This window comes from Cherax quadricarinatus, chromosome 30 (genome assembly GCF_038502225.1).
Source record: "Cherax quadricarinatus isolate ZL_2023a chromosome 30, ASM3850222v1, whole genome shotgun sequence".
In the NCBI taxonomy this organism is placed as follows: domain Eukaryota; kingdom Metazoa; phylum Arthropoda; class Malacostraca; order Decapoda; family Parastacidae; genus Cherax; species Cherax quadricarinatus.
Window position 1 is genome coordinate 19,373,437 of NC_091321.1, and position 14,285 is coordinate 19,387,721.

The 14,285-nt window shown below is 39.5% G+C and overlaps 2 protein-coding genes across 8 annotated transcripts in view; one reads left to right on the top strand and one right to left on the bottom strand.

Annotated features, from left to right (window-relative positions):
* Positions 1-11,333, bottom strand: part of Prosalpha5 (proteasome alpha5 subunit) — a 29,705-nt gene extending 18,372 nt beyond the window's left edge. The window contains exons 1-2 of one of the 2 annotated variants that reach the window (XM_053782102.1): positions 11,283-11,333; positions 1,033-1,101 (exon numbers count right to left, since the gene is read on the bottom strand). In XM_053782102.1, coding sequence (XP_053638077.1) covers positions 1,033-1,101; positions 11,283-11,318 — 105 coding nt within the window. In that variant the 5' untranslated portion in view covers positions 11,319-11,333. Of the gene's footprint in view, positions 1-1,032; positions 1,102-3,060; positions 3,177-11,282 lie in introns of those variants that run through there. The other variant, XM_053782103.2, reaches the window with a different exon arrangement.
* Positions 8,738-14,285, top strand: part of LOC128692753 (transmembrane protein 164) — a 52,159-nt gene continuing 46,611 nt past the window's right edge. Inside the window, exon 1 of one of the 6 annotated variants that reach the window (XM_070089974.1) lies at positions 8,738-9,102. Coding sequence is in view for 4 of the 6 variants with exons in the window: in XM_053782093.2 (XP_053638068.1) it covers positions 9,931-10,043 (113 nt within the window). In the remaining 2 variants the exon portion in view is untranslated. Of the gene's footprint in view, positions 9,103-9,891; positions 10,044-12,077; positions 12,217-12,255; positions 12,335-12,410; positions 12,808-14,285 lie in introns of those variants that run through there. The other 5 variants (XM_053782093.2, XM_070089970.1, XM_070089971.1 and 2 more) reach the window with 5 other exon arrangements.

The window sequence follows — 14,285 nt, forward strand, 5'->3', positions numbered from 1 at the left end:
CAGAATGACTTCAAGAGTGTATCAGTCTGTAGTGGAAGGAAGGCGGGGTAGGGGTCGGCCTAGGAAATGTTGGAGGGAGGAGGTAAAGGAGGTTTTGTGTGCGAGGGGCTTGGACTTCCAGCAGGCATGCGTGAGCGTGTTTGATAGGAATGAATGGAGACAAATGGTTTTTAATACTTGACATGCTGTTGGAGTGTGAGCAACGTAACATTTATGAAGGGATTCAGGGAAACCGGCAGGCTGGACTTGAGTCCTGGAGATGGGAAGTACAGTGCCTGCACTCTGAAGGAGGGGTGTTAATGTTGCAGTTTAAAAACTGTAGTGTAAAGCACCCTTCTGGCAAGACAGTGATGGAGTGAATGATGGTGAAAGTTTTTCTCTTCGGGCCACCCTGCCTTGGTGGGAATCAGCCAGTGTGTTAATAATAATAAAATAAAGATTAGGCAATTTGTTAACTGCAGACCATTTAAAGAATATAATCACATGATAACATTTTGGGATTATCATACAAAAAAAGTGATTTATGAGTTATCAGTGAAAAAAATGTCTCTATCATATCATATAAATGAAATTGTGAGAAATGCATATAATGCACCAAACTAGCTAACTATATAAATATATAGATGCTGAAAAAGTCTGTTTACAACATATACTAGCTAAAATTGGAATATGCAGCTATAGTGTGGTATCCATACCTAAAAAAAAACTATGTGGATCAGACAGAAAAAATGGATCCCAGAGCTAAAAAAAAAAAAAGTTAGGATGAAAAGCTGGAAACACAGGATGCCCACACTGGCTGACATATATAGAAAGCAGAGATATTATAACATAAGGTTATAAAAGGATACAAAAGCATAATGCTTTTAGTACCTTCAGCAGGAATAACAATAGGCAACAGATAAATTAAGAATAAAATTGAGCTGAAGGTATACTGGGAAATTTTTTCTTTACAACTAAACTGGCAAAGAAATGAGAACAGCTCAACTCTAGTAGCTACAAACAGACAATTACAAATAGGATCTAATTACTAACCTGAAATAGACGACCCTCAGGAGAAAATGTGTTGACTCCACGATCATACTCACTGCGTGTTAAAAACATCTGAAAAGAATGCACCGAAAATGAAAGGCTGTATTAAAAAGTACAGTACATGTACTTATCTTGAAACTACAATCACTGTAGTATGCTATACACATTAAATAAGAGCAAAGATAAAATCTTAAATTTTATGTCACTGCCAAAAGAAAATGTTCAAAACATTTTAAAATAAAGTAATAGCAGCTCAAGTTAGTTTCATTTAGGTCCCATATATAACCTAGAACTTTCACTGTGGTTTTATATATGTAGTATATGTGGAATTTAACTAGGATAACACAAAGTCAATGTGATTTATTTTCATTTACAAAAGGCATTCAATGATTCAGTAACCAAACTAAGCAACTTTATGAAAACCTGCTATGCTATTTTGTCTTTCACTGTTGACGGAAGTTACCAGTTGGGAACACCAAAAGATAGATTTACTGGCTGGCTGGCAGCATACCTCATTATATTTACAGTTTGGTAGAGGAGGAAGTGCTAATCCTGTAGGGATTGTACAGCACTCAGGGAAATGGGAGGCAATCAGGTTCGATCCAAGGAAAGGAAAGGGCAGATCCAATTCCTTAGATCAAGAGCCTCTCACCAACATCAAAAAACCTTCCCTGAGGGGTGGCAACATACCAAGATGGTCATGTTGGAGCCATCATAATTTTTCATTGCCCTCATGTTTATGCCAGTTTCGTAGCTCACCCCCAGACTCTTGGAACACTGCCTGTAACATTCCCTAATGACTGTCTCACTGCCTGCCATACCCTTCACAGTGAGCTCAGTTACCCCCCCCCCACCCACTTTCTTTTGAGATGTTTTAACTACTGTTCAACTGTCTCCCAGCATACATATGGGGGATTACCAATAGACCCCTGGCTGTCTTCAAGCAGGCACTGGAGAAGCACCTAAAGTCGGTACCTGACCAGCCGTGCTGTGGTTCGTACGTTGGTTTGCATGCAGCCAGCAGTAACAGCCTGGTTGATCAGGCCCTGATCCACCATGAGGCCTGATCACAGACTGGGCTGCGGGGGCGTTGACCCCCGGAACTCTCTCCAGGTAAACTCCAGGAAAACAGGGCCATATAAACAAACTTAACACTATACTTGAATATACCCTTGTGGAAGAGAATCATTTCATTCTGACTTCCACCTACACATCCAAGAATGATGCTCATGCCTGTCCTCCCCAGCTTTATCCATATACAATAAAATAAAAACCACAGTACCATGGCTGCAAGAAATCAAAAGTTCAAATATTATGAATGAAAACTTTATTACATTTCAATTCATCCTAGACCATTATCAGTTGTTCTACTCTTCAATACAACCAACAACATCTTTGGCGTTTTTTTTTTTACCACACTTTTTTAACTTTAGTTTTGGCTTTCGGTGTTCTTACTAGTGACTCAGTTAGTCAGTAATTGGTGAAACAGGATTGTGTCCTGTTTCACCTACTTCCTGCTAGGTGAACAGGGACAAGAAACTTATCCAACATCTCTCCTCGTGCCAGAGATTGAACCTTGGTGTCTCAGTGAGCCAGCTGAGGTGGCTACTAACTGAGCCACAAGGCTCCTTAGCCACCTTGGATCAAGAGCCATTTACCATTATTAAGGCATTCCATCTTAAGCTTTAATACTCAAAAATTCCGATCGATTAGGTAATTAAATATATAAGGTCGTTGTTAATGGGGAAGCTATCTACTCGAAGTTCATTAACTTGACTCACATTCCCAGGTATCAATAACCACTGAGAGACATTGTTTAACTTCTACCAGGTGATGCTAAGAAATAATTCTCGGGTGTAAATACTCAAGAGTCCTCCATAAACTTAGTCATGTTCAGGCCTCATTAACCTCCTGTCTCTTGAACCACCTGTCTCCTCACCACCGCTTTAACTACCAATAAATAACTATCACTTACACCGCTATTCGACCCTCAACAGCAAGAAAAACACACAAATTCTGGCCAAGTGTTACCTTCTCCAGTGAGGAATGATGAGCAGCGGCGGGAGTGACTTGTGTTTTGGCCGGTGTTTACCTCGCTCCAATAAAAAAAATAATGGCATAATTTCAATATTTCACACATATTGTTGAGGATTTTTGGCTTCAAATTTTTTCATAAATTTACTGGAAAAAAATAACTTTTATCTTGTTATAATCTTTTTACAGGTTTAGAAGTATTTTTTTATGCCGATATATTTAGGAGGTACTGAAGCATCAGTGATAAATGATAAACTTAATCAAAATTAAATAAAATTTTATATTCCTTAATGTATTGTTAAGCACAAAAAGCCACTAGCATGCATGAGCATTTCTGGCAGTTTTATTTCAATAAAGAATGCTTTTCAACTGGTACAAAAAAGGTGATATTATTGCCATAATTTACACACAGCAGAGCATTTCTGTCAGCCTTAAAATGACTTATAATTAGTCATAACCACTCCTGGAAGTAGTAAGAAAATCTGATGTAGCATTTGTGGAGATTATAACTAATAATGGTCAAATATAAATGAAGATACTAATCTAAATTTCAGTATTACTGTACATGACATGCAATAAACAGAAGACATATCCTCCCTCTGGTCCTCGTGGCTGGGTTGGTAGCGCCTTAAACTCACACTGCGGGGTCCGGAATCGATCCCCGGCACGGGTGAAACATTAGCCATGTTTCCTAACACCTGCTGCCGATATTCACCTAGCAGCCAGTAGGTACCTGGGCGTTAACCAATTGTTGTAGGTTACATCCTGGGGGACAAAATGAACCTAAGTTTCCAGAAATGCTCTACATAACCAGAAACCTTCCATATAATATGCTAATGATGTCAGCTAAGTCTGTATCAGTTGAATCGTGTACTTATATCTTGTATAAATAAACATTATTTATTTATTAAAAACGAAATATTTTTTTGAGAGGGTTGTAGAGAATTTTAAAATTAATACAGAGAAAAAGAAAACTGAAAAATATTGAAAACTCGCGTCTTATAGTGTTCTTTTTAAATGTCTTTAGTCGAGTGAACCTTAAATACTGTGCAGCTTGGTGCCCGAGCCATTCATCTGCCGCACTCTGCACTATGCCTTTCGCTTGGATTGAGGTACAGGGGACTAGGGTTATACAGTATGGGGATACCTTTCTCGGGTCGCGCAGCGACTGAAATACTTCCAGTTTTTAGGTTGAATTTCCTTAGGTTAGTATACCTAGAGGGGGTTTCCGGGGGTCAACGCCCCAGGAGCCCGGGCCTGATATCAACCAGGCTGTTACTGCTGACCGCAGGTAAACCGAAGTACGAGCCACAGCCTGGCTGATCAGGTATTGACTTAGGTGCCTAGCCAGGGGTCTATAAATAATTACTAATAATTATCATGTAATTGTAAATAATTATCATAATTATAAATAATTATCATATGATAGTTTTACTAAGTAGGTAGTAGGTTGGTAGACAGCAACCACCCAGGGAGGTACTACCGTCCTGCCAAGTGAGTGTAAAACGAAAGCCTGTAATTGTTTTACCAGCAAATAATAGAGCCTACTAGACTGGAGAATACACTAGACCTCATCTTCACTAACAATGATGATCTGATAAGAAATGTCACCATATCAAAAACAATATACTCAGATCACAACATAATTGAGGTTCAGACATGTATGCGTGGAGCCCCAGACCGACAAAATGAGACTAGTCACGAGGGAGCATTCACCAAATTCAACTTCAATAACAAAAACATAAAGTGGGACGAAGTAAACCAAGTCCTAACCGATATAAGCTGGGAAGATATACTAAGCAACACAGACCCAAACTTATGCCTAGAACAGATTAACTCGGTGGCACTCGATGTATGCACAAGGCTTATTCCTCTAAGAAAAAGGAGGAGTAGATGTAAAATAGAAAGAGACAGGCGCTCCCTTTACAGGCGACGGAAAAGAATAACAGAGCGGCTAAAAGAGGTCAATATATCTGAAATGCGCAGGGAGACACTGGTCAGAGAAATAGCAAGCATCGAACTTAAGCTAAAAGAATCCTTTAGGAGTCAGGAATCGCGGGAAGAACTAAAAGCCATAAATGAAATCGAAAGAAACCCAAAGTATTTCTTCTCCTATGCCAAATCAAAATCGAGAACAACGTCCAGTATTGGGCCCCTACTTAAACAAGATGGGTCCTACAGAGATGACAGCAAGGAAATGAGTGAGCTACTCAAGTCCCAATATGACTCAGTTTTTAGCAAGCCGCTAACCAGACTGAGAGTCGAAGATCAAAATGAATTTTTTATGAGAGAGCCACAAAATTTGATTAACACAAGCCTATCCGATGTTATCCTGACGCCAAATGACTTCGAACAGGCGATAAATGACATGCCCATGCACTCTGCCCCAGGGCCAGACTCATGGAACTCTGTGTTCATCAAGAACTGCAAGAAGCCCCTATCACGAGCCTTTTCCATCCTATGGAGAGGGAGCATGGACACGGGGGTCGTCCCTCAGTTACTAAAAACAACAGACATAGCCCCACTCCACAAAGGGGGCAGTAAAGCAACAGCAAAGAACTACAGACCAATAGCACTAACATCCCATATCATAAAAATCTTTGAAAGGGTCCTAAGAAGCAAGATCACCACCCATCTAGAAACCCATCAGTTACACAACCCAGGGCAACATGGGTTTAGAACAGGTCGCTCCTGTCTGTCTCAACTACTGGATCACTACGACAAGGTCCTAAATGCACTAGAAGACAAAAAGAATGCAGATGTAATATATACAGACTTTGCAAAAGCCTTCGACAAGTGTGACCATGGCGTAATAGCGCACAAAATGCGCGCTAAAGGAATAACAGGAAAAGTCGGTCGATGGATCTATAATTTCCTCACTAACAGAACACAGAGAGTAGTCGTCAACAGAGTAAAGTCCGAGGCAGCTACGGTGAAAAGCTCTGTTCCACAAGGCACAGTACTAGCTCCCATCTTGTTCCTCATCCTCATATCCGACATAGACAAGGATGTCAGCCACAGCACCGTGTCTTCCTTTGCAGATGACACCCGAATCTGCATGACAGTGTCTTCCATTGCAGACACTGCAAGGCTCCAGGCGGACATCAACCAAATCTTTCAGTGGGCTGCAGAAAACAATATGAAGTTCAACGATGAGAAATTTCAATTACTCAGATATGGTAAACATGAGGAAATTAAATCTTCATCAGAGTACAAAACAAATTCTGGCCACAAAATAGAGCGAAACACCAACGTCAAAGACCTGGGAGTGATTATGTCGGAGGATCTCACCTTCAAGGACCATAACATTGTATCAATCGCATCTGCTAGAAAAATGACAGGATGGATAATGAGAACCTTCAAAACTAGGGAGGCCAAGCCCATGATGACACTCTTCAGGTCACTTGTTCTATCTAGGCTGGAATGTTGCTGCACTCTAACAGCACCTTTCAAGGCAGGTGAAATTGCCGACCTAGAAAATGTACAGAGAACTTTCACGGCGCGCATAACGGAGATAAAACACCTCAATTACTGGGAGCGCTTGAGGTTTCTAAACCTGTATTCCCTGGAACGCAGGAGGGAGAGATACATGATTATATACACCTGGAAAATCCTAGAGGGACTAGTACCGAACTTGCACACGAAAATCACTCACTACGAAAGCAAAAGACTTGGCAGACGATGCACCATCCCCCCAATGAAAAGCAGGGGTGTCACTAGCACGTTAAGAGACCATACAATAAGTGTCAGGGGCCCGAGACTGTTCAACTGCCTCCCAGCACACATAAGGGGGATTACCAACAGACCCCTGGCAGTCTTCAAGCTGGCACTGGACAAGCACCTAAAGTCAGTTCCTGATCAGCCGGGCTGTGGCTCGTACGTTGGTTTGCGTGCAGCCAGCAGCAACAGCCTGGTTGATCAGGCGCTGATCCACCAGGAGGCCTGGTCACAGACCGGGCCGCGGGGGCGTTGACCCCCGAAACTCTCTCCAGGTAAACTCCAGGTAGGAAGGTGTATAAATATACCTATAGTGTATAAATATACTTGGATGAATTTTATTGTGACTAGCTGGCCCAGTGGCTAATGAGACGGTCTGGAGTTTTGAGACTCTGACCGCGGGTTCTAACCCACCCGTGGTATGGTTTGGTAGGTTCCTCGTGTTTGCGATACTTTACCTTAGAAAATCATCTCTCTCTTAGACAGGAACTCAAAAGAGCTTCAGAAAATGTCGTTAGGAGATTAAGCAAGTTTATTCAGGTATACACAAATACAGTTATATAGATTATTATACATAGTAGCATATCTGTAGAGAACCTGGGATAACCCAAAAAAGTCAGACATAGTGACTTATTTCTGTACATAGTTCTACTGTCTTCAAGTTATGTCCTAGAATTTGTATTGATAAAGCCACTGGATGGCGAAACGTCTACAATAAAGATACCCAGATGTTGCACATGTGTCTTAATCTCATCTTGTCGGTATTATATACCATTCGTACACAACTTATTTCTACTGGGGTCCTGGAAAGTTAGCATTTACCTAGTTTTGCATTCATGGGATAATTATTTTGACATAGTTTTCACTACGAGGTTTGGTATTGTGTTGATCATTAGGATTAAGGAAAGTTACCATTATCTAGCCAAGAAAGAATAACTCATTTCTAGTTAACACTTGATCCTCACATTCCTTTCTCTTTCGAAATTCGGATTTTTATGCCGGGAATATACTTTTCTTTTCCTAACGAGTCCCAATACCCAATCACTTAGTAATTCTTCGGGATGGATTGAAACCTTGTCCAAAATTACCTCTTCAAGGTCTGAATTATTTATGAATTAGCTAAAAAGTTACATTGATAAAGATACATTTGCAGTAGATGAAGTTAGAATAATCTGAAATATTTGACGATTGAGAGAAATTGAACCCAAACTGGTACACCTGAAGCAGTAGTCCCTGAAATCATTTATTATTCACACCATACCCATCCTGTAGGAGGTAGTCAAAAGATTACAGAGGTACATAATGGGCCCAGGAACTAGACCCCAAAGTTATGATAGCTGAACTAGTTACAAAGGTAATGAACTCCAGGTAGAGCTGGTCACAATCATGATAAGTTACAAAGGTAATTATTATCATTTACAGCAGCAATGCTACATATAACTATGGGCTTTTCCTTGTAAGAAACATTGTTAACCTGCTACAACAACTCTAACAGCGCTGATAAGTAAATAAGTTTATTTAGGCACAGGTGCACGTAAGCACAATTATCATACATAGTATAAATTACCTAGGAAAATCCAAAAAAAAGTCAAAGTGACTTATTTCCATTAGGGTCCTTGATATCATTAACAGATACAATGCTATGTACAACCAAGGGTTTTTCCTTGTAAGAAACATATACTTTTAACCTGCTCTAACAATTCTGACGTATCATCTTGGGAAATAAAATCATTATCATTATTAATGAAGCTGTCATTACAGTTATGAAGAGTGCTCACTTGAGCATACACATGCTCACTCAAGCTCTGTAATAATATACAATATGCAACCCAATATTAGAATCAATTTAAGCTCAGTGACCAAGTTACCTATCCCATTTGGAGATTTTTTTTTTGTAGTGCATTATAAGTGATATTTAAAGACTTTTCTTGAACACTATGATAAATTTACCTCTTAAATTCTTGGACTTTCTCTCATTCGGGTTTATAATGACGCAAGATGTAGTAACTGATCTTGCTGACACAGGATGAACAAATCAGATGATGGTGTAATCTTTCAGAGACATTTGTAGTCTCATGCAGACGTCTGGCGGCTGTAATATCAACCTAGGAAATAGGTGTAAGATGAATGGTAACGGAACTTTCACACAATAACCAGACGGTGGATCGAGCCTCAACCTCTTGTAGAGCTCACACGGGTTTACGCTTAACACCGAGTATAATTATCGTCGTTTTTAAGAGGTACAATAAGCCTCTTGAAGCCAAAGGAGAGTGGAAGAGGAGGGGCCAGTAGCTGTGAATCGACCCCTGAAACCACATAAAGGTGAGTACACAGATATTATATATATATATATATCTATATATATATATATATATATATATATATATATATATATATATATATATATATATATATACAATAAGATCACAGTAAACAGGTGATTTCAAAATATACAAAACAACCACTCTGAAAGAATAGAGAAATTTCAAGCGCTTTCGTGACTACTCACATTATCATAGTTCCTTGATAATGTGAGTAGTCACGAAAGCGCTTGGAATTTCTCTATTCTTTCAGAGTGGTTGTTTTGCATATATATATATATATATATATATATATATTTTTGTATATATATATATATATATATATATATATATTCATGTATATATATATATATATATAAATATATATATTCATGTATATATATATATATATATATATATATATATATATATTGATTTATATATATATATATAATGTATATATATATTAATGTATATATATATATATATATTTAAACAGTAAGTTTATTTACGTACAGGTATACATTATGTAGAATTATGATACAAAGTAACATATGTAAATAACCTAGGATAATCCCCCCAAAAAGTCAGTTAATGTGGATATCCGGTCCTTTTGAGAGATCACGCATTATTGTCTATTGTAAAATACAAGTATGGTATCTGCATATAACCCGGCACAAATGATTGTGTCTCGCTGAAATTGTCGCTCAAAGAGATATAACAACAAAAATAATCCATATATTACTGGGTGTGCAGCATGTCAGGGAAGTTAAGTCTTCTGGCAAGTCACCGTGAACATGATAAGATTTATTGGGATTTTTTAAGCCGTGGTAGGGAGGGTTAGTCACCCATGATAACCCAGGGAAGTCAGGGCTTCATCGAAGGACTGTCTGTCTTAGTTACGTTGTGGTCCTTCAATCTTGTTCCCCAGGATGCCACCCACACCAGTCCACTAGCACCCAGGTACCTACTTACTGCTAGGTGAACAGTGATAACAGGTGTAAGGTGACTAATACCCAGGTACCTACTTACTGCTAGGTGAACAGTGATAACAGGTGTAACGTGACTTAATACCCAGGTACCCATTACTGCTAGGTGAACAGTGATAACAGGTGTAACGTGACTTAATACCCAGGTACCTACTTACTGCTAGGTGAAGTGACAACAGGTGTAAGGAAACATGCCCAACGTTTTCACCCTGCTGGGGATTGAACCCCGGACACTCAGTGTGTGAGGCAAGTAAGCTTTTTCAGGAACAAACTCCCGACGTTGTGTAGTTTTAAAAATAGGTTAGATAAGTACATGAGTTGTAGGTAGTAGGTTGATAGACAGCAACCACCCAGGGAGGTACTACCGTCCTGCCAAGTGATTGTTAAACGAAAGCCTGTAATTGTTTTACATGATGGTAGGATTGCTGGTGTCCATTTTTCTGTCTCATAAACATGCAAGATTTCAGGTACGTCTTGCTTCTTCTACTTACACTTAGGTCACACTACACATACATGTACAAGCATATACACACCCCTCTGGGTTTTCTTCTATTTTCTTACTAGTTCTTGTTCTTGTTTATTTCCTCTTATCTCCATGGGGAAGTGGAACAGAATTCTTCCTCCGTAAGCCATGCTTGTTGTAAGAGGTGACTAAAATGCCGGGAGCAAGGGGCTAGTAACCCCTTCTGTATAAATTATTAAATTTAAAAAGATAAAATTTCGTTTTTCTTTTTGGGTCACCCTGCCTTGGTGGGATACGGCCGGTTTGTTGAAAAAAAAAGTACGTGAGTGGGTGTGAGTTTGATCTGACTAGCTTGTGCTACTAAGTCAGATGTCGTGCTCCTTCCTTAAGTGAACGTGACTTGACCTGACTAGGTTAAAGCATTGGTTTAAGCCGGTAGGAGAACTGGACATGCCTCGCATGGGCCAGTAGGCCTGCTGCAGTTTTCCTTCTGTCTTATGTTCTTAAATACAGTTACATTATCATACATAGCAGTATATGTGACTCTTTTAACTCCACTTGAGCCATTCCTGGCACTCAGGCTGGAGCTCAAATACCAGAACGACAAAATAGAGAGCTATATATATATCTCTATATATATATAGATATCTATATATATATATATATATATATATATATATATATATATATATATATATATATATATATCATGTGGGAGTTCGATACGTGGATTAGGGAAGAAATACTCACGTAGGCTGTTATTACGTATATTGCTGTTATGTGCATAGAGCCCTTGCCAGCCGTACCTATCTCCTTGGTTACACTCGTAATACTGACTAGCCGGCTGCAGTACCCTATGTGAGGGGGCCTTATACTGCTGAGGTCAGCACAATATGAATTCAGATAGTGCTAAGCGATGGGGGGCAAGGACGAGACCAAGAGAGGAAGAAAAAGTAGTGTAGGTGGTAAGGCTGATAGTTGAAGTAGTAATAGAAAGTAGGGAGTAGAAGATTAGTGGCAAGAGTGTTGCCTACCAAGCCACGGGATATATAGAATGTAAAGAGAGGAGCTCCAGTCCCATATATACCGCTGTCAGAGCAAGGTTAAGTAAACATTAGGTTATTTTTTGCACATCTATGTCCATGAAAAACAAACCTAATATTGAATTTTTGTTAGACAAATTAATCGCGAAACTGACACAATGACCAGATCTCTATAATTACCTATATAACTCAGATATAGCCCCACAAAATTATAATAGCACTTATTTTTTTTTAGACATAGTATATAATTTAACGTAAATATCCTAGCTAGAGGAACCGTATCCCCTTCTGATTCATAAATTATATAACTACGGTTTACAAATGAAAGATTATTAATATAATTTTATAAGTATAGCAACAAGATACATTTATAAGAATAAAGTAAATATAATGCCTATCTTGACGAAGCATAATTATTTACAGCAACAAAACAGATAAATGCGTATTTATTATATAATACCATTGCAATTCACTGTGTAATACGGAATTAAAACTCGCTTCTGTAGTTCATCTTTGCAGATAAAAAGCTTTATTATATTCAACTTGTTAACTTATTTTAACAAAATTAAGGCAAGATAAAATATAAATAGCCATTTATGTGAAAGCATATGTTAATATGCATGTACCATGATAGTAGCAAGGTGAATATAATATTACGTTATTAGAACCAGATCTGTTTATCTAGTGGTACTATGTCTAGATTATTGTAAGCATTTTGGTAGTGAGAGGAGCGAGAGTTATACAGCTTTCCTCTGTGGTGTAAGCTTATTAGTGGGCTTAGAGAGTTACAAAGTATTGCTTCTATGATGTAATCTTAGTAGAGGGTTTACAGGATGATATAAAGCTTCCATCGGTGATAAAAGCTTAGTAGTGAGCTCGAGAGTGATACAAACCAATCCTTGGTGGTGTAAGCTAAGTAGCTAACTTTGAGATTGATACATACCTATCTCGGTTATGTAAGCTTAGTAGTGAGCTTAAAGACATAAACTTTATCTCGGTGTTGTACTCTTTGTGGTGACATTTAAGTGGTACAATCTTTCCATCAGTGATTTAAGCTTAGTGAGCCTTGAGAAGTACACAAGCCGCTTATCTGTGCTTTAAGCTTAGTAGCGAGTTAAGAGGGTGAAATTAACCTTCTCTGTGTGATATAAGTTTAGTAGTTGGTGTAGAGTGACAAAAGAACATAAGAATAGTGGAGCAGTCCATCAGTTCTACTGACCCATGCTAGGAAGGTACAACTCGCACCCATCAACATCTGCTTATATACCTGCTAAACCTGTTTTAAAAGCTACCTAAAGGTCTTGCCTCATTGATGTTATAAACCTTCCCTGTGTAGTTTAAGCTTAGTAGTGATCGTAGAGGGTTACAAATCTTCCCTTGGTGGTGTAAGCTTGATAGTGGGCAGAGAGAAAGTAATATATATATATATTTGCTTTCTTTGGACTTGTTTGAAAATAGGGAGTGATGGTTGTTTTATTCAGTTCTTTATTTAGGAAAGTCAAAAACCATAGAGTTATATACCTGGAGACCTGGAGAGAGTTTCGGGGGTCAACGCCCCCGTGGCCCGGTCTGTGACCAGGCCTCCTGGTGGATCAGCGCCTGATCAACCAGGCTGTTGCTGCTGGCTGCACGCAAACCAACGTACGAGCCACAGCCCGGCTGATCAGGAACTGACTTTAGGTGCTTGTCCAGTGCCAGCTTGAAGACTGCCAGGGGTCTGTTGGTAATCCCCCTTATGTGTGCTGGGAGGCAGTTGAACAGTCTCGGGCCCCTGACACTTATTGTATGGTCTCTTAACGTGCTAGTGACACCCCTGCTTTTCATTGGGGGGATGGTGCATCGTCTGCCAAGTCTTTTGCTTTCGTAGTGAGTGATTTTCGTGTGCAAGTTCGGTACTAGTCCCTCTAGGATTTTCCAGGTGTATATAATCATGTATCTCTCCCTCCTGCGTTCCAGGGAATACAGGTTTAGAAACCTCAAGCGCTCCCAGTAATTGAGGTGTTTTATCTCCGTTATGCGCGCCGTGAAGGTTCTCTGTACATTTTCTAGGTCGGCAATTTCACCTGCCTTGAAAGGTGCTGTTAGAGTGCAGCAATATTCCAGCCTAGATAGAACAAGTGACCTGAAGAGTGTCATCATGGGCTTGGCCTCCCTAGTTTTGAAGGTTCTCATTATCCATCCTGTCATTTTTCTAGCAGATGCGATTGATACAATGTTATGGTCCTTGAAGGTGAGATCCTCCGACATAATCACTCCCAGGTCTTTGACGTTGGTGTTTCGCTCTATTTTGTGGCCAGAATTTGTTTTGTACTCTGATGAAGATTTAATTTCCTCATGTTTACCATATCTGAGTAATTGAAATTTCTCATTGTTGAACTTCATATTGTTTTCTGCAGCCCACTGAAAGATTTGGTTGATGTCCGCCTGGAGCCTTGCAGTGTCTGCAATGGAAGACACTGTCATGCAGATTCGGGTGTCATCTGCAAAGGAAGACACGGTGCTGTGGCTGACATCCTTGTCTATGTCGGATATGAGGATGAGGAACAAGATGGGAGCTAGTACTGTGCCTTGTGGAACAGAGCTTTTCACCGTAGCTGCCTCGGACTTTACTCTGTTGACGACTACTCTCTGTGTTCTGTTAGTGAGGAAATTATAGATCCATCGACCGACTTTTCCTGTTATTCCTTTAGCGCGCATTTTGTGCGCTATT